At 32.3% G+C, this 19,825-nt stretch overlaps 1 protein-coding gene across 1 annotated transcript in view; it reads left to right on the plus strand.

Annotated features, from left to right (window-relative positions):
* Window positions 1–11,464: 11,464 nt before the first annotated feature.
* Window positions 11,465–19,825, plus strand: part of LOC129005949 (uncharacterized) — a 196,569-nt gene continuing 188,208 nt past the window's right edge. The window contains exon 1 of the mRNA XM_054434986.1: window positions 11,465–11,653. Coding sequence (XP_054290961.1) covers window positions 11,498–11,653 — 156 coding nt within the window. The 5' untranslated portion in view covers window positions 11,465–11,497. The remainder of the gene's footprint in view (window positions 11,654–19,825) is intronic.

The following is a 19,825-nucleotide window of genomic DNA, read 5'->3' on the forward strand; positions in this document are numbered from 1 at the left end:
GAATTGAGGTCCTTTGGAATGGGAAATGAGTTTGTTCAGAACCGAACAAGACGACCAACTCGTACCACTGTATGATTAAAAACGTAACAATCCTAGTTAGAATATTTTTACTACCTGGTTATGAACGTAATATAAGGGTCAATTTTATTATTCTACTGTGCCCTGTTTCTTTTAAAATACAATATAAATTATTATGAAATAACAGTTATTAATAGCTAGAATCATAGACTTAGGGAGTAACTTATGTTAAATATATGCTAGAATATAGCCTTAGTACCAGATGGAAACAAAGATATGAAAATATTTGTCGTCTAACTACACGATTCAGGAATACGAACGATGTCCATAGATTGAATATCCATAGTTTAGTCAATAATAAACATCTAGGATTTATTACTACACAAAATGAGCTTGTAAAAGATAAACTAAACTAATTGACTCTCACAACAATTAAAACATATGACTTTTAATTTAAATAAATACTGAAAACAAAACAGTCTTTCAGCAATGAAAACCAATGTCTCAGCTATGGTTGATACGAATTAGCACTTAGGGGTTAAAACTGATAACTGACTATGCCCTATACCTTTATACAACACTAGCACACACGCTAGTACACGTGCTTTGCAACGGGAAGAGGACACTAAATATACACATTTTAAGCTTTACAACTGCTGCATATAATAGTTACACATCCACCAACGCTTTTAGAAACAAAATTCAACTTTTATGGCCTTAATAGAAACGTTTAAGTTATTAATTTTAAATCTGGTAAGTACCACCATTTTAGTTTTGATTAATTTTAAATCTTGTGTAGGCTAGTACGAGAAAAACTGACCAAATCTTCGAATAAAACTTTGACATAGGCGATTTACCTTCATCTCCCTTAATTACATATCTTTTAATTTATTATTGACATTTCAAATTTCAATTTTGAAGTTGCAAAAGTACTAATTAATAAATTTAAATGAACATTTTTTTACTTTCACTTTTCTTTATACAGGGTGAGGCAATGAAAGCACCCCAATTTTCTTTCGTTGTCACACTATAAGTAAAGCAGCAATAAATTAACATCTGTGCTTAAAACATCAATTAAACTATGCCATTTTAGTAAATATTAAGCCTGAGGCTATCGACACTGAGATTTTGATGTGTAAACCTATTTAAAAAATTGTGATTCTTGTTCAAGACCCCAGAGATTGTTTGGACCACATTTCATCCTTGGTCAACATGGCGCTGTTCCAGATTGGAAAACCATGTTAAACTGGGTAAAATTATTTAAGATAAAGGCTTAAACCTAAAAAATAATCGGTGGGTACCACAAAACTCTTTGTACACCAGCAAATGTTCAAAGAGTGCGAGTCGCAGTAACTCAAAGTCCAAAGAGATTTGCCAGGAAGCTTTTGTTGTTGAAAGCTTTACGTTGGCTCCTGTTTTTTGGGGGGGGGGGGGGGTTATTCTAACAAGCTAATTGAAGTTCGAGGTTTTTCAAAGTCACCCACAGGTTTGCTTGAACCGATGCTAAGAATTGTCCAAAAACCAAAGTGATTCCTGAAGAAATGCTGGAGCAGTATTTGATTGAGTTTTCAAGTGGCTAAAAAGGAATGACAAGTAGGACAAGGACGTCAATTGCAGGATTTAGTTTTCAAGAAATAGAAAAATGACTTAGTTAAGTTAAAATGGCAAAAGATAAGCTGTGTTTTGATGTGCTATTTATATCCATAGGGTGAATATTATTGAGTTTGTACTACTTATAAATTGGGGTGCTTTCATTGCCCCACCCTGTATTAAATCACAGATCCTTACATCTTCAAATTCTTCTCTCACAATAAATCATTAGCAAAACTAAGTCAGCTGTTATAAACTTTAGAAATAGTGATGTGCCTTATCAATACAGTCTTTTGAAATATTAAGAAACTATATCTATAGTTACTATACAAAATCTTAAACAAATAATTTAGCATTAAAGACAGCAGACAAAATTAATAAGATTATCGAAGCATCAAGGACTAAAAAATGTAATAGCAAATACAGTATATGTTTCATTGCATCTCTGATTCCATTCTACAAAAATGTCTACAAACAACTTAATATACAAACCAGTTATTTTAATCAGTTCCATCGTCCATTGCCTTTACATTTTCACACCATTAAGTAAACATAGTAACAGATATTTCATTGATTTTAGAAACAAAAGAACACTGTGTACTGCTTAGTTTTATGATATTTTCTATGGTTTAATTTAATCAGGAGTGTGGCGAAACACAAATGTAATAATAAATGTATCAAATAAAGTAAATGGGAACTGAAAGCTACATTAAGATAAAATAAGAGTATTTTGTATTACCATTTGATAATTAAATATTGTTACACATATACAACAGATTTTAGAAAACAAAAATTAACGACGTACAATTTAGTTATTGATGATATTCTTTAGTTTAATTTAAGCATAGTTTTAGCAAAAAACAATTACTTAATTTACCTAAATATACATATACATTGTAATTTTCATACTGTTTCCATGAAAACATATCAATAACATTATTTTCATAGCTTAGACGCTTTTAAAAATCCAAAGCAGAGCCGGTGTTGATACAGCAAAGGTTATAGAATCTTTTTTTATATAATCATTGGCATAGTTTTAGAATAAATAATCCATGATAAAAGGTTAGATTAAAATAAACCTACCTCATAGTTATGGAAAATATTATATTTAATTTCTTTGTATCAGCTGTCTAAAGTTATATAGTTTAGCAGTTCTTCTTGTTTACATTTAAATGTCAAAGCAAATGTAAACAAACATAGTTAGTGTTCTCATCGCAGCCATGGAGACCAATCAATATTTACTTTTAAAATGTTCACCTCAGACCTTTTAAAGCCAAAGGGGCAAAGCCTTTGGTCAGTATCGAAATGTGAATAGTCCTATAATGGTCCTTGGTATGGTAGCTATATTTTTGTAAAATTTAAGCCCAGTTGGTTCAGTAGTTTTTTCACCTATTAGTAACACACATACAGACAGACACCATTAGAATTTTATATAATAGTATAGATTTAAGTAAATTTAATATACAAATTCAAACAAACTTACAATACCTTTAACTTTCAACCATAATAATCCAAAATTGTGATTAGGAAATGATCAACTGCAAAACATTAGGTAAGATTTTTTAAGGGTGAAATCGTCATTATCATATACGAGTATTGTATTAAAACTAAACAGACTTTCAAAAGGGACTAATTAATTGTGTTATGTCATAGTTTATTGAGGAAACAGGTTTAAATTTTAGAAATGATTTATATGTCCAACAGCTAAACACGATTGCTATGAAATACTATTGTAACATTGAGATAACGCTGTGCAAATTTCTGCTTCGACGAACAAGAAGGAGAACTTAATAACCTCAGATGAACTTTACTTTGAAGGGATTTGTGAAGCAAAACTGAGCAGTCAAGTGGATTAAGTGAAAGCCCAGACCGGGTAAATGATCAGCTGGTTAAAGACACAAGGAAACTTTACATTTAAGTAGGCTTTACGACAGCTATACTTGTATAACTCTTAATGTAGAATTTACATGTCTATAAATGAAAAATAAATAAATTACTCGTGCTGAACTTTAACACCATGAGAAAAATTCCTTTGTAAACATGACTTCAATGGAAAATATATTCTTGAACCAGTGGGGTGTGGAGGAGCTTTGGAGTGCAAATTAGGGAAATTCGCTTAAATTACTATTGTATAAATTACCTAATAATTCATCAAAAGTGCCAGTTAATTTTAGTGACAAAGATAGGGTCAATGTACAGTCCCCATATGGTCAGCAATAAGACAAAATAAACATTAAAAACTTATTACTTAATGTCGTTTTTTCCTCCTTAGCTATCATAATTTCATAGCACCATCCATTTGTTAGTTTTTCCTTTCCCCTTGTTTTATATTTTCTTTCATAGTTTACAGTTCTTTTACATTTTAGGGATACTTTTTCAATAAATACGAGAAAAAATAAAAATCAAAGTACCCTGAAACTCTTTTTTCATGAGTTTCTGTTTACTTTGGTTTTTATTATTTCTTGTATTTATTTTATTTCATATTGTTCACGTCATAGTGTTCTACCATTGAACTGATTCTAATGTGAAAAATAATTTAACTCTGAAAACAGATATTTTACAAAAGGACAACGTCGACAGTATTTCCATCAGAAATTCTACAAGACCTTCTGACTTCTAGAACTTCATTGTGTTTAATTGAAAAAATGAGGTTAATAAACTAAGTGGTAAAATAAGGAAAAACATCTCTTTGTAGTTTTGAATACTAAATAAAATTGATATTTCAATACAGTTCACCCATTATAAGATTTATGTGAAGAAATTAACCTTATACGAAACATAGAAACTTTAACTTCTTCATTCATATTTTGTACGTTTACGAATTTTGTAGAGGATTTACATGGACTAAGACGACGTTGGGTTGTTGTCAGGGGTGAGGTGTTGAGGAGAATAATGTTTTTCGATAAATCAATGGGGTGAGTTGTAGGGGATGAAATGAAGAATCAGTCAAGATGATGGGCTGAAAATTCTCTTATATGAACTTAATCCAAATAAGATTAGCCGTTATTTGCAAACTAGATTGTAATTGATAAAAGCAATAATTTTAACAACCCAAGGATTTTTTAATACAGTGTAACGTTAATTTACACCCTTTATCAAAGACACGATCTTTTAACATTACTAATACGTATGTGCACATCAAGTTTTCATACAAAATTTATTAACTTGCAATATACTTTGGAGTTGAGTTATACTACATTATGGTGGTGACTGCTACATCTTCAGGTGTGCCATCTTGTACAGTTATCCATTTATAAAATTTAACATTGAACAAATAACATAGACAAATAGACTATAAAACACAAAACAATATCAATAATTCTAATTAACGTTGTGATGCACGCGTTTGGTTGGCTGGCGTGGACTTATCGTACTTATACTTTTAAAAAAAAATTTGAAAAAATTAATTTTCAGTGCAGTATTTTCGATTCATGAACTTTAAATTCAACCCCTTATTTTATGCTGGTTTTGACACCATTGTTCTTGTACATTGCCTAAATAGTGCCTGGCAGATTAGGAAATATATAGAAATATCCAATTGAATGTTTAAATAATTATATTTTAAATAATACATTTTTTTCTTCGCTTTCTTCGCTGAAAGCCTGGTAACAACGTCGACTATTCCTACTCAACCGCACATTCTCAATCGCTAACGACAACCAATAGCAATGAAGCCTAGAAAGGATAATCACTCTGACTCTGTTGCGGTTGGTTAAGTGAGTGATTTTCTCATTTCCACCCTATTGAAGGTCTGACTGCAAAACAGCCCTCGCTTTGTCAGCCACTCCTTCCCCTCCCATCCCTTATAAACTCCTCTGCATAAGTCGAAACTGAGTGACTGACTTATCAAGTTATGCTGTAATAACGTCACACAATCAACCATAGGTAGGCAATTTGATTGAGTGGTCATGAAGTAATTAAATTGTGTAGTTCAAGTTGCACTTTGTGTTTGAGGCTATGTGGTTTATATGAATTTTATAATACGTTTTAATTACTGACGTAAAAGAATAAATTTCTAATGTGTTTAATCGAACCTATAATCTTATCTTTTTGACGTTCAGATTCATTATCGAAGCACACAAGGCAGTTTAAGATACTTGTGATGTAAATAAGATCTGAAAACACGTCACTAGCAACTACATGTCTAGAGCAGCATCTCAATACACTCTCAACTTAATTTGTTACTAATAATTATTTTGGTAACCCATGAGGTAGTTTCGTTGATAAATACGAGATAGGGTTAGGTTAGGTTGGGTTTAGTTATGTTATGTTAGGTTTACCTTTCCAAGAAGAAGTAGGCTTACCTCAATTTACTATAATGTGTAAATTCTTAGATTTGGGGATGGTTAATTGCTAACACGTTTGTCGAAGTGTGCGATCCAACAGTGTCGTTCACCAATTATACTCAAGGCATGAAACCTTAAGTGTACTTAACACTTGTATTTGACCTTACATTCAAAAGTAGATTTGTTTAAGTCCCGTCAGCAAATGAAGTTCTGAGGAGAGTGAGGAAGGCATATGTGTAGAGATACATATTTCCATATCAAAAGGTGAATGAAGAAGATACGGGAACCAAGCTTCATCTTTGCATTCCCCAGTCCCTAGTTAGACTAATTGTCACAGGATTTTGCAGCAGGTTCGTCGCAGCGGCCACATCACAACTTGCGGTTCCTAAACCACATCAGAGACCGTCCCTTTCTTGGCCTCCCTAACTTGCAAGGGAGGGTTGGCATTCTTCAACTTTGCTCACGTGACTGAAAATGTCATACCTTACGTTAGCGGAAAGTTTTAATATTACTTTTTTACCAAGAAAAAAACACGATAAAACAATGTTTTTCTACAATGCAGTAGTAAAGCTTAACTTCTAAGCTGTATACAGGGTGTCCCACGAAGAGGTTTCTATTTTTATATACACATATACTTATCAAATACGCTTCTTGAAACTTCAGTTTTTTATAAATCCATATGATGTTAAAAAAAACTTACAAGCTTACTTAAAAGTCTCATTTGATACTGATTAATCAGAACAATATGTCAGAGCAACAAAATTAGCGAAAAAAAAATTCCAGCGTGGTTGAAAAGTGACATTGGTCCATACATCCCTTTATTCATAAAGAGTTCTGAATCAAAACTAATCCAATTCAAACTTATTTTTACCACCATCCTATCCCTTTAATTTCTTAAATTTTAATTAATAAATTAACATAGCAGAAAAAAAAAACATAAAGCGATTTGAAAACTTTTTGTATATACTGTATAATTAAATTTTGTAAAACTTGCCATTGTTTTTACGTACCACCATTTAGTTCTGATAGGTAAAAAATACATAGGAGTCGGTTTCTTTACCTACCTATGTGTTTTTCGCAGTTGTGGAGTTTTAAGATTGTGACAATATGCGTTTGGTGTATTAAAATAATAAAAAAAACAACCTCTTCGTTGAGACTTATGCTTGAAAGTCTACCGGTATATATATAATATATATATATATATATATATTGTATATATTCCTATCATTGCTTCAAACTCTACTATATCACATCACCTTGCAATATAAACTGAAAGGACGGTGATTTGTCTCGGATTTAATCTTCCCCCTTTGTAACATGTCTTAAAGGAAAAAGTGACAATGAAGAGACAAGGAAGCAGTGTCAAGTCAGCTTTCAGGCTTAAGACAGAAGGGATCAAACAGAGGGATTAGAAAATCTTGGACGTGGAAAATCCTTAAAAAACATTCAAGGTGGAGGATACGAAGTGTAACTTGGGATTAAAATATACGAAACACATGTGGGAATGTCTGATTGGTGGGTTGCACATAATTCCATTCTGTAGACTAATAGTGTGAATATATCATCCTTTTTTAGCATACAATGTTTGCTAATAAACCGGTTAAATACCGGCTTTTTGCAATAAACCGATCTATTTGCAATAAACCGATCTATTTGCAATAAACCGATCTATTTGCAATAAACCGATCTATTTGCAATAAACCGATCTATTTGCAATAAACCGATCTATTTGCAATCAACCGATCTATTTGCAATAAACCGATCTATTTGCAATAAACCGATCTATTTGCAATCAACCGATCTATTTGCAATCAACCGATTGTTTTGCAATCAACCGATTGTTTTGCAATCAACCGATTGTTTTGCAATCAACCGATCTATTTGCAATCAACCGATCTATTTGCAATCAACCGATCTATTTGCAATAAACCGATCTATTTGCAATCAACCGATCTATTTGCAATAAACCGATCTATTTGCAATAAACCGATCTATTTGCAATCAAACGATCTATTTGCAATAAACCGATCTATTTGCAATAAACCGATCTATTTGCAAAAAACCGATCTATTTGCAATAAACCGATCTATTTGCAATCAACCGATCTATTTGCAATAAACCGATCTATTTGCAATCAACCGATCTATTTGCAATAAACCGATCTATTTGCAATCAACCGATTGTTTTGTGTTGGAACGATCCCATTGTTTTAGACAAAATCAGATTATTTTACAGAACAACAGGTATTTAACCTTTTCATTTATAATTAACGAGATCCAAAGACTAAAAACCTTCCTACAACATTAAAAAAAAAAATCCAATTTTATAAATGAGTTTGAAATTTTTTTCCTATGTAAAAACACCATGAGGATGAGGTGCTAGTTTTTCAAATGTTTCATTTTCAATTGTTTAACTGTGGAATTTGAGGTTATCCTTTTTTGTGATTCCTTTCAAAGAGTTCAAAGGTTGTAGGTTAAAAGGTTGTAGATAGTTGTATGAGAGAGAGAGTTGTATGTTGAAAGGTTGGAAAATGCCTTCTATAATATTAAAACGAAACAGTGTTTTTTTATTTCACGATTCTGAATCAACCACTCGGCGGATTTTCATGATTTTTGTGTTGAAAGAAAGATAATTTTGAGAACTAGGGAATGTCGAAGCCATAATTTTAGTTTAGGGCCCCAGTTTTTTAGAAATTAAGTTTTAATTTTTTTAAAGTCTAGCAGCCGACGCTAAGATTCTAAACTAGCTTTTGGCATAAAATAATTTACTTAACATAACAGCTGTAAACATTTCGCTTTTGTGTCACAAATTCAGCATTTGGATAAAAATGTAAAGACATACTTAGGGTTGTCTTATTTATACTATGTGTAATGCTAATCATTGATACGTTCAATTCTTCTGTAAGAGGATGACAGATTAATTAAATATACATAGTAAAATACTAGGATGTTCAAATTATTTTTTTAAAGCAATCTTTGTAATCTTCGATTTGTTTTAGAGCAATATAATTTGTTTTAACTAACAGCTGGTTAAATATAAACTATGGAACTATGAGGTTATTTTATTTACTCTTATTTTGTCATTGGTTATAGGAAATAAGTAAGATTAGTAGAGATAATTAGACCACAGTTTAAAATAGTTTAGACCAAAATTAATTAAACCACAGTACAAATCGAGGCTCTGTACACGAGTCTTAATAAAAAAGGATAAATGCAAATTATTTTACTGCTTTACTTTTCAAGAAAAGGTTAGAAAAATAACAATGTTTACATGTTTTATTTCTTCATGGTAGCTTTTTGTTTACAATTAATGTTTGTCTGCTTTAACTTTGTTTGGATTAGGCCCGGAAATATTGATGTCATAAAAAGAAGATTAAGAATAATCAGGAATCACGATTTTAAATTACTACCACAACCTCAGCCGGGTTTTATACAAAGATAAACAGATGGATGACATAGATTGAACACAACGTCAACATTGACCTAGGATACTGCAATTAGACAAACCATCCTTTTATGAAATCGTGTTCAGTTGTGGTTACGTTTGGGGGTGCCTATATCAGCGCCCCCAAACGTGAAAATATCACTTTTATTTCAACTATGAATATATTGTGGGTGGGTAATTATCAAGGATAGAACTGATAATGGTATGGATAATAAACATTGACAATTACGACATTAGATTTACTAGCGTGTTTACTTTTTATATTCCTGCTACTACATGTGACCAGTTCTTTTTTTTCAAATGAATGTTATTTGAACCAAACAGCTGTTTCAAAACAAACCGTTATTGTTTTTACTTTTCTTTGTTTACACTTATTTATTTAGCAATTAATGCAGTGAAATTGATATAAAAGGATAGGTGTGACGATTAGTTTTGATGTTGGGACACCAAAGTTAAATTATGTGTACTGTGAATTTTATTGGATATTATCGTTTAATTTTAAGTCGTTTCTATTCAGACCTACTGGAAATTGTGTAAAGTAGTTGTATTGTGGTGATAATAATTATGGAAGAGTCTAGGTCTATACACTTCTCAATTTACTATTACTGCTAATTCTTATTCTATACTGCTAATTGAAGATTATTACTCTCTCTACTGTAGGCTACTTATAATCATCGTGCGTCTGTGCGAATCGGCTGCAAATCTCACTTCAACGCTTTTCACATCGTAAAAATTGCAAAATTGCTGTTTTATTGTAAAATTATCGGATTTAAAATGCATATCGTATAGGCCTATGATGAAATAAAAACATATTTGGTCACACAACTTTTGTTTACAAGATGATTTTTCACATTAAAACTGCAAGAAACTTTGTCTTTATATGTGTAAACTAGCTAATCTGAATTGTGCATGGTTTTAACTGACTACTGAATTCCCGTACGTAGGACGGGCTAACACCTCGTTTAAGTTTAAAATCTATAATGTGAAGCACTATTTTAATGACTGTGAAATGCCTGTATGGAATGACGATTATCACTCCATGTTATTAGAATTTAAGAAATGTTACAATCATGTGTATCCTTCACTTTGAAAAATTTGAGTCAACGATAAATGGAAACATTCCTGTAGAAAAGTGAAAGTTATTCATGTAGACTTGGTTTAAACAATTCTTATCACATTTTATAATCAAAGATTCGACCCAAGAATAAAACAAATTAACAAAAAGTGTTTTTTCTAAATAATGAGCTGAATGGTGGGGAGGTTCACAATGAAGTCTCTAACAGGAATTACGTATTAGACCACCTTTGATACTCGCACCTCGGTACAGTATAAAGTGTGTTCGAAGCCTCATCGGTTTGTAAGCAATGATATCAGTTATCAGAATACATTTTAAGGGTGCAAGTATCTCGATGGGGTGGTGGGAGGGAGTTGAATGGAAGGGACAAGAGATTCGCACTCTAGTCCGCGCCTCCAATACAACAACGCCGCGCTGCGCCCCTGCCCGTGTGTGCGCGTGTGTGAAACCACGTGTTGTGTTATATTGTGAACGAATATTTTCGGGGTTATTTTATTACTATAAAGTTTGATGTGGACCATAAAAAAACGTTCACATTGAATTATAATATTTAGACGAATATCTTTCAATTCTTCTTCAGCATAGCCTACTGCTTAATTTCATATACTGCTTATTAGATTTTTTTGGTGGAAACAGTACGATTGTTATTTTTTCATGACGCTACGTATACTTAAAACACCCAATAGCTTATCACACCTCAACTCCTAAAGTTATCAGAGAGAATAGATTGATTTTAAAATTTAATAACTGTAAAATTTGGAATCTAAATACGGTTTAACAGATAAAATAAAATATTCTTCATGCAGAAGTTGAAGTATTTATCCTATAACACATTTTTATGCTAATTTTAATTGACCAGGTGTGATCTGAAATCTCACGACATTTATTTTGGTAGCTAAAATTCAATCAAATATAGCATAACATATTGATGAATTCAAACAATTTTTTTTTCAATGAACAGTAATGTGAATATGTCATTCGTGCAGATGATTAAAAACTAACAAAATAGAAACTAAAATGTAATTTTCTGTTGAAGAATGAGATAGTGCACTTGTGAGCTAGTGGCCACGTGTTGTGTGGTGACATGGAAAACATCATACATGGGTCACCGGCGAAGAGTGTGGTGGAGCTGGAGTCCGAACCCGAAGGGGCGGAGCCCGAGGACTCTGAGCTAGAGGATCTAGAGAGTCGAGAACGAACTGTCATCGAAGGATGGCTGAAACACAGGGATATGAAAAAGGTAAGAGATTAGAATTTGACACAACTATTGACAATCTCAAAGTTAATTCTTCAAAATCATGAAATTTGCTGCAACGTTGTTTAATAATACGTGGTTAACATAATATCCAGCATTTGTGTCATTTTGCTATTGTGATTTATCGTGGCCTCATATTTAAGATTTGCCTGAGGCTTATTCAAGGCTGTTTTTAAGAGGGTTGTACCAGACCTGAGGGATTCCCTGAGTGTGTCCCGGAACTCTCTGGGACCCTTTTGTATACTTGTTTCTTAGGTCAAAACAATGCAAAAACACCACATAAACATGGGTCTAAGATGCCTGGTTTTCTGTCTGTGTGTCTGAATGTGATTTTCACAAATGCATCCTTAACTTCCAAACTCCTTAAGCGATTGACTTGACAATCTTGGAACGTAATTAGTACAAAGTAAGTCAAATCTTTGCACAAAGTATCAAATTTATAAATATTACCAATCAAAAATCGCGGCCATTTAAAATCTTCAATCTTAAATACCTTTAAAATAAGTTATAAAACAACAAAACATTAAGAATAAGAATTTTTAGGAAATTTAATTACTAATCGGACATTTATTTTCTTGTCAAGATCGGTTGTAAAGCCTCATGTTTATATGGTGTTTTTGCATTGTTTTGACTTAAGGAACAAATATACAAATGGGTTCCAGAGAGTTCCGGGACACCCTGTATAAGTTACTTTAGCCTTAATTAAAACAATGTAGCAGTAAATTTTTAAATTACGTAAGACAAATGATTCTGTTGATGACTTTACCTTACCAATTCTGTCGACTGGTCATCCGATACTTCTGTCAAATAACTTATTGGATTTGTGTCAAAGGCACAAAATATTTTTTTTTATTACTGCTTATGATAGTATGAAAAATAACGCTACATATTATAATATTTCGAGAATATTTCTAAAAATATGGTATTTTAAATTCTTATAATTATTTCTTGAACAGCATTGTATGTGTTATTAAATTTACGCAAAGTACACAAGAAATACGACCTCAACACATATTTTACACATATATTTACCATCTTGTCATTTATTTTCCCTACACTTATACAAGAATGTGTATTAACTTTCCTAAAAAAAAAAAAAAATTGTGTCTCAGTTGAGGAGATATTTTTTTATTAGAAAACTCCCTCATTATAAGCCACACGATGGTAGTATATATGCGGAAGATTCAATAGTGAACTTTATGTCGTTACCATAGCAGAGTTAAATAGGGATCGTTAAAGGTGATATTGGCTTGCCAGGAACCATTAAGGAGTTGATATTCAATTTATGAAGTATGAAGCACCCTTCGTTTATTGGCATTGCAATGCAGGTTGTGTTTCGAATATTTTAGTTAAATTACAAAATACGGTTTTTATTTTGAATTGTTTTATTCAGGAACCTCACGATATGTCTTAGATTATCATTCGTTAAAGTTATCAATTTAAACTATGAAAACCACGTAATTACTTAAAATGTATTTATTTTTATGCTAATATATGTTATACCTTAGGTTTTACTTGTATAGGTATGAAATAATTAAACATAGGATTTACATTTACTTTATAATTGTAATTAAAAATGGTAAAAACTTTAAATCATCGCATAGTGCACTTTACAGTTCACCTTCTAGTGTGTAAAATTGAAGAAATTAGTAATTACTTTAAGTAAATCTCAACGTTCAATGAGTTCATTTACTAGTGACATTTTATAAGTGAAGACTTCTTCAGAGGCCTATCACGCAGTAAATTGATACCTTAAGTACACAAGGTAGTGTTGGCACAGGATGACGGATGGTTAACTCTCATCCCCTTTAATCAGCCAGCTGACCCAGCCACTAATGTCAGAGAAAAAGCTTCAAAATATTAGAATAAATCAATTAAATACCATAAATTACATATATACATCGCATTAAAGTGGCAGATTAAAACAACTGAGCACACTGAAATTAATATATTTTTATCAAGTGACTTGTTTTGGACTCCATATTCTATAAGTTAAGGTCCATATTCAATAAATACTAAAAACTTTGTTTAGGCTTATATAATAATTGGTTTTGCATGAATATGATTTGAATTAGCAGATATTTTTTTTATAAAAGTATTTAGTGTTTATTAAAGTTTGAAGATGGACTCAGTCCGAAACATGTCACTTCATGAAAAAATACATTTACAGTATTTTTGGATGCTCAGTGGTTTTTTATTTACATCCTTAATATATTGCAGCCCTATTTCGTAAAAATCAAAACGTATTCATATCATTGTCCCCCCACAACTAACCACATAAACGATATTCTAGAAATCAATTTAACACTTATAGTCTTAAAAAAATAATACAATACCTATATGGAATAAATGAGAATGAAGCAACACGCGTTTTGCTTGCAAAAAATGAACAGAAGTAAAAAGTTTTGCCTAGATGCTGTAATTAAAGAAGTTAAACTACCAACAGCACGGAATTCCGGCTTTTAAGAGTGGCCTAACACGAGCACGCTATCAACAAATCGTGCCTGACTTGAAGTGATATTTTACATCGCTGATCTTGTAGATACATTGGATCTGATATTTGAGAGTGTAGCTGTTAATGAATGGTCTCTAAGACTTAACCAGCCCAATGATCAAGGATAGCTGGGTCCAGTTGCGAACCACCAAAACGCTCTTAACTTTTATCAGGATTGAACCAACGACCTTTTGGTTACAGGCGAACACTACAACCCCTTACAACCCTCCCAGGTATGGTAAGGCGCATTACAAAGCTCTGTCTAAATAGCTTTTGAGTCACTATATAAATATTTTTATCACACACCGACAATTTTGTTTCGTATCTAGCCAAATAAAAAAAAGCCATGATGAAATATATGTTTTAAGATTGACGTGAAACGTTTTCGTAAGCCAACATTATCAATCAAGTAATTTACTATAACGCTATACCCTAAAGTGCAAACTTCCCCCAGATTAAGGCGACTTAAGAGGCTATAATTACTCGGACCCTAGGCGAGATCTGCAGGCCTCCACACGATGGGGTGATGGCCATCCATCATATGTGGTCAACATTGGCCTTGTGTGCTTTTATGATCAACCCTCCGGGAGGTAGGGAGAGACTGCCAGTCTGGCCGTGAAAATCCATTTAGACGTTCACTGTATTTCCTTTATTTATTACCTTTATAAGAGCGACAACAAAGCAATTGTTACAGTGAGTTTTGTGTTTAACATTTAAATATATTTAGTCTTATGCTCATCTCAAACATAAACAAGATTGCATGGTACTAAATGAGTCTTTGAACATGATGTGTGCTAACTCTTGAAAATTACAAATATTTTGTATAAGTTTTGTTACCAGCTTAGGACAACTACAACACAATGATTAAAACAGCTACAAAATGTAGCAAAAAAAGTGTTCGATGTTTCACAAAAGTAATAGTAGGTTTTTTTAACTGGCCTACTTAATATCGTTATTTTGGTAGCATATGACAAAATATAAAATGCAAAAAGTGAATTTAAAATATTTTTATTTATGTAGTTCGACTTAATAATTTGATACTAAAGAAGATCAAATTGATAGCAAATGCCTTTTCAAAAGCACGGTTAATAATAAAGGCATTAAACAGTTTCCAACGGAATTCAAATTTTCTTACCACAAACTATATAAGTAGGCAAAATATTTGAAGCAACTACTAAAATATGCATTATTTTTAATTCGGGGACTCTAAACTTATTGCATTTTGTAGAATTAAATCAAGACATAATGAAACTACCGAACACCTACAACCATTTTTTCTGCAGTAAATTGAATTGTATATTTCGTACCTAGGGCCGAAAGTGAGGTTTTGCCGGCTCGAGATGGTTTTTATAGGTCCGAGACGAAGTCGAGAACTTAAAACTATCGAGAGCTGCAAAACCATTACGTGGTACGAATGCTATTTTCACCACACTATACCCTATTATCACTATTCACCACAATATACAAGCACACTGATAGTCAACACAACTACAACTTTAAGGCTATGTGAAGAAATAATTTGTGGAATCAGCAAATATAACAATAAATAGTTAGTTGCAAGGCAGCGGTGACAATAAAACAATTCTATTGCGCTATGGACACTGATTGTATATTAATATGCATTAATGTTTAAAGAAAGTAAGCGGGCAGCTGATTTTGCGGCCTTAGGGATGTAAAAACCTGCTCGTTCCCCAAATGACGATGACAGCTGGCATGGCCAGCAAAACGTAACTTTCAGCCACCAATTAACGTATGTAAAACAGGTAAAAACATCATAGTGTGGTGAAAAGTTATTTATTTACTAAACGAGTTGCAATAAGTTCAGGAAATACCGAAGACCGATATATTGACGTAGGTTTATTACACGTATTGGATTTTATGTTCCTTTTACGATTTTGTGGCAAACCAATCTCATTTCCTACGTAGCTTTATTAAATACAGTTTCCGTTACTAAGCTTGTTTATTTAAGAGAAACATTTACCTTTACATACCTTAACATTTTCTTAGAATAGGCTACATATATTTTTTCTTAGTATTTTAGACTCGAGTTGTATTACAAAATAAAACTGGTCTATCTACTCAATGCCCAACCGTGATCTCACCCTCACCAACCAAAAGAGACACGTGGCGATCTGGTGAAATATTAACCAGCAAAACCCATCACCTTGAATCCTTGCACTGTTGTTGGCTGAGATTTAATGATAAAATAATAAAACTTCTTTTATTTTAAGCACGTTTGAATAACAATACTGTTTTTCAAAACTACTCAACTCAATATAATATTTATTGTAAAAGAAATATTACAATACTTAATTAATTCATTAACTAAACTAAACCTTAACCTAATAACTTAATAACATTAATTATGTTAATTAACTTAATAAGAGTAACGTAGCTTTGACTTCTTTGCAAAGTAAGATCATGTGTGAAATTTGCAGTGAAGAGGTTGAGTTTAAATACACAGTACAAAATATGTACAAAATGGTTTTAGCAATGGCTACACAGTAGCCTATTAAAGTTCTCATTCACAGTCTTTAAAGTATTTTACAATATTAACCAGTAAAGGAGATCATTAATAATAATAAATACTCATAAATGAAACAAAATCCCTTTACATATACATTAATACCACAGGCAGAGGCAAGGGATCCCTTATTACATTGAAATTATAGGAACAATTACTTATTCAGAAACTACTTCTTACCTTGTCTATGTTAACACCGAATACATTTTATATGCTTTCAACAATGCCAATAAATAATTATATTTCCGGATTATCAATTTTGAATGCTGAAATATTATGGATATTTTTCTCTTTGTCGTATCTCATAGAATCTAAAACCCCACAATTTAACTTGAGAAATATTTAGATTTTATTCTTGATAGAAAGTTTTCTTTATAAAAGAACCATATGATTATATTGTACTAATAAACTAAATTCAGGGAATAAGTTATTGCATTGACAATTGGATACCGAAGTATTGTGTTGATAGTAAAATGTTTTAGTCATCATATGATATTTAAAAAATAAAATAATATAGGTAGGGCTCTTAGCATTATTTCAAAGCGTTTCAATAAGATCGTTTAGCCTGGGGTTGGCTATACTTTCATAGAGGTGTCACTGACGGTAGCAGATTCAAGGAAATGTTCTTGTTGGTGAAATATATACCGTCAAGAAGGGGCGAGATGGTGACTTTGGCAAAAGTGACAGGAATAATATTAAGGAAATGAATCAGTGCGAGGGTTACAGGAAAATGATGAGAATATCACTCTTTGTAACCATCATAACATTGTGGGATACGTACGGATTCTTATTGTTTACGGATTTGCTAAATTGTGCTAGTTGGCAGGAAAAATATAAAAAATATAAATATTTTACATGTTTATATTTGTTTAACCGACTATGGAGATGGACTATGGATTTTCTTCTTAAAAACATTGTAAAAAACTAAATTCTTAGGTTTCTGCTTGTTCTTCGGTTTGACTCATGTTTTTAAGTTCGTTACTGTTTCTGATTAATAAATATTTTTCATTAAAATTTACATTTATGGAATAGCTTACAACCTTTTGTTGGTCGTTTTGTACATGTACCCTTGTTTCAGTTGGTTAAATGTAAAGCGAAACAATGTAAAAATATACTTGAAAAAAATTACAAAAAACAATGAAAAATGTACATTTGTGTTATGTTCACCTTTGCATGGATACGGATATTTTATTTGGTTACGTAAATAAATATTTCATTTATTTCATTATTACTACAAGGGGTAGATTATATTAACACATAAATATTGTACTATTTTAATGCAAAGTATTTATTACTAGGTATCACTTAATTTTTCATAATTTGAGAAGATTTGAAGTAAAATAATATCTACAAGTTAACAAATTAGTTTTTTAATACATTAACAAACGCATCAATATACCTCTACGTATGGAACTTAAACATTTTGACGTTTTAAACTACACCACTCAAAATTATAGTAAGCTATAGATTCCTTTAAGTTAATGAATCGGGGCTTGGTTAATTACGAAACCTCTTCTCTTTCATTCTACCATTTTACACTCTTCGTGTATTCAAGTCATCCTTTAAACACTTCACAGTGTCTTGTAAGACGAGCGCCCAACACTTGACCTTCACCCTTGATCCACTGTGTAACGCATAATACATTACAAGGGGTGTTTTCTTTCATCCCTTGCTTGTCGTGTGATTCACATCCCTTCGGTCGCGACTTGCCTCGCCATCCGTTGGTCTAATCGTGTTACTTTCCCCATTCTTTTACCAATTACTCTCCCCCCCCCATGATGAGATTTGTCTCTGACCCGAGGAGGAAATATCGTTTTGTAAAAGCGTTAAAGTAATTAGAAAACATCGTAATTAGATTACAGATTGATCAACTACACGCTTTGTTCCCTTTACCCAAACATTATTTTAAGTGTAAAATTATTCAGGAGACCCATAAAATTCTGGACTTAAATCCGCAACGCAGCCAAAGAGGACAAATATTACGCACAGGTCCATTAAATGATTTTAAAACATTAAGTGAAAATAATTATTTTTGAATAATTCAAGCATGCATATTATTAGATAAAGTAGAAACAAACTATCTTATAAATACAGTTCCTAATTTGAAATCGGATATAGCAAATTCACACCTGTTGCATTTATCTATAAATTTCAACAATCATAGAAAACTTTACCTAGCAGAAACAAAAGGTTTGTTTACACATCTAAAATCCATATTCTAATTATAGTCTAGGCATATTAGGAAAGTTAGCGGAAAGCTTAGGTACAGTCCTAATCACCACTTTTCTTAATGTTTTTTGGGTCGCTGAACACGAATATGAGGTTTGCTGACAGATATTATGCCCGGAACATTGTTTATTTTTTGAAAAACGTTAAAATTTGTGTACTTTTTTAGGTTTTTGGGCTAAATCTTGGTAATTATGGGTTTTTGAGTAGACCCTGCTTTGTAAAATTAAAGATGACAAAAATTACTACAAGTTTCGTATGAAATATTTGTTTCTACGACGAACCGTTACGCCACTAGAGCACACAAAAAAAGGCCAGAAGTACCAAAAATGAAAATAAACGCAAACCGTTTTACATTAGGTTTCCATGGAAACAACCTATGTTACGATCATTTTAACTATTTATTCATGATAATGAACTGAACCACACTTGATAAATCTGCGCCAAGGGCTGCAGGATTATTTCCCGTTCCCACAAAACCCCCATTTTTTTCTCTCAGCACAGGGGTTGTTGCTGACCACAGGGTTGACTGCTATAGTGCTTGAGAAAAAATGATGAAAGACATTTAAAGAGTAACTTCAAGAACGTAAGTATAATAACCTTAACTTTAGTAACGTCAAATTCAGACAAGCAGACCGAGTCCAGCCATAAAGAACAATGCAATGAAAGTAGAGCATTCTTACCGGTAAACCCCAACACATTGTTTCAACGTATCAGTTTCGCTAAGAATTCTGATGAAGAACTAGAACACTTCTTGCCCTACGACCTGGGTCCATACTCATTCTCGTTGTTTGATAATAACAGTTTGCGCAAAAGAACCAAATCAAAACTTTATAGGCCTAAGGCACTTGTCCCCATTGAAAACAAGCACTTCCATGGGCATCTGCAGTATGTTATTGATGGTGGGTTCCTA

Source organism: Macrosteles quadrilineatus, unplaced genomic scaffold (genome assembly GCF_028750875.1).
Source record: "Macrosteles quadrilineatus isolate MER2022 unplaced genomic scaffold, UCM_ALF_1.0 Scaffold_46__1_contigs__length_943047, whole genome shotgun sequence".
NCBI lineage: Eukaryota > Metazoa > Arthropoda > Insecta > Hemiptera > Cicadellidae > Macrosteles > Macrosteles quadrilineatus.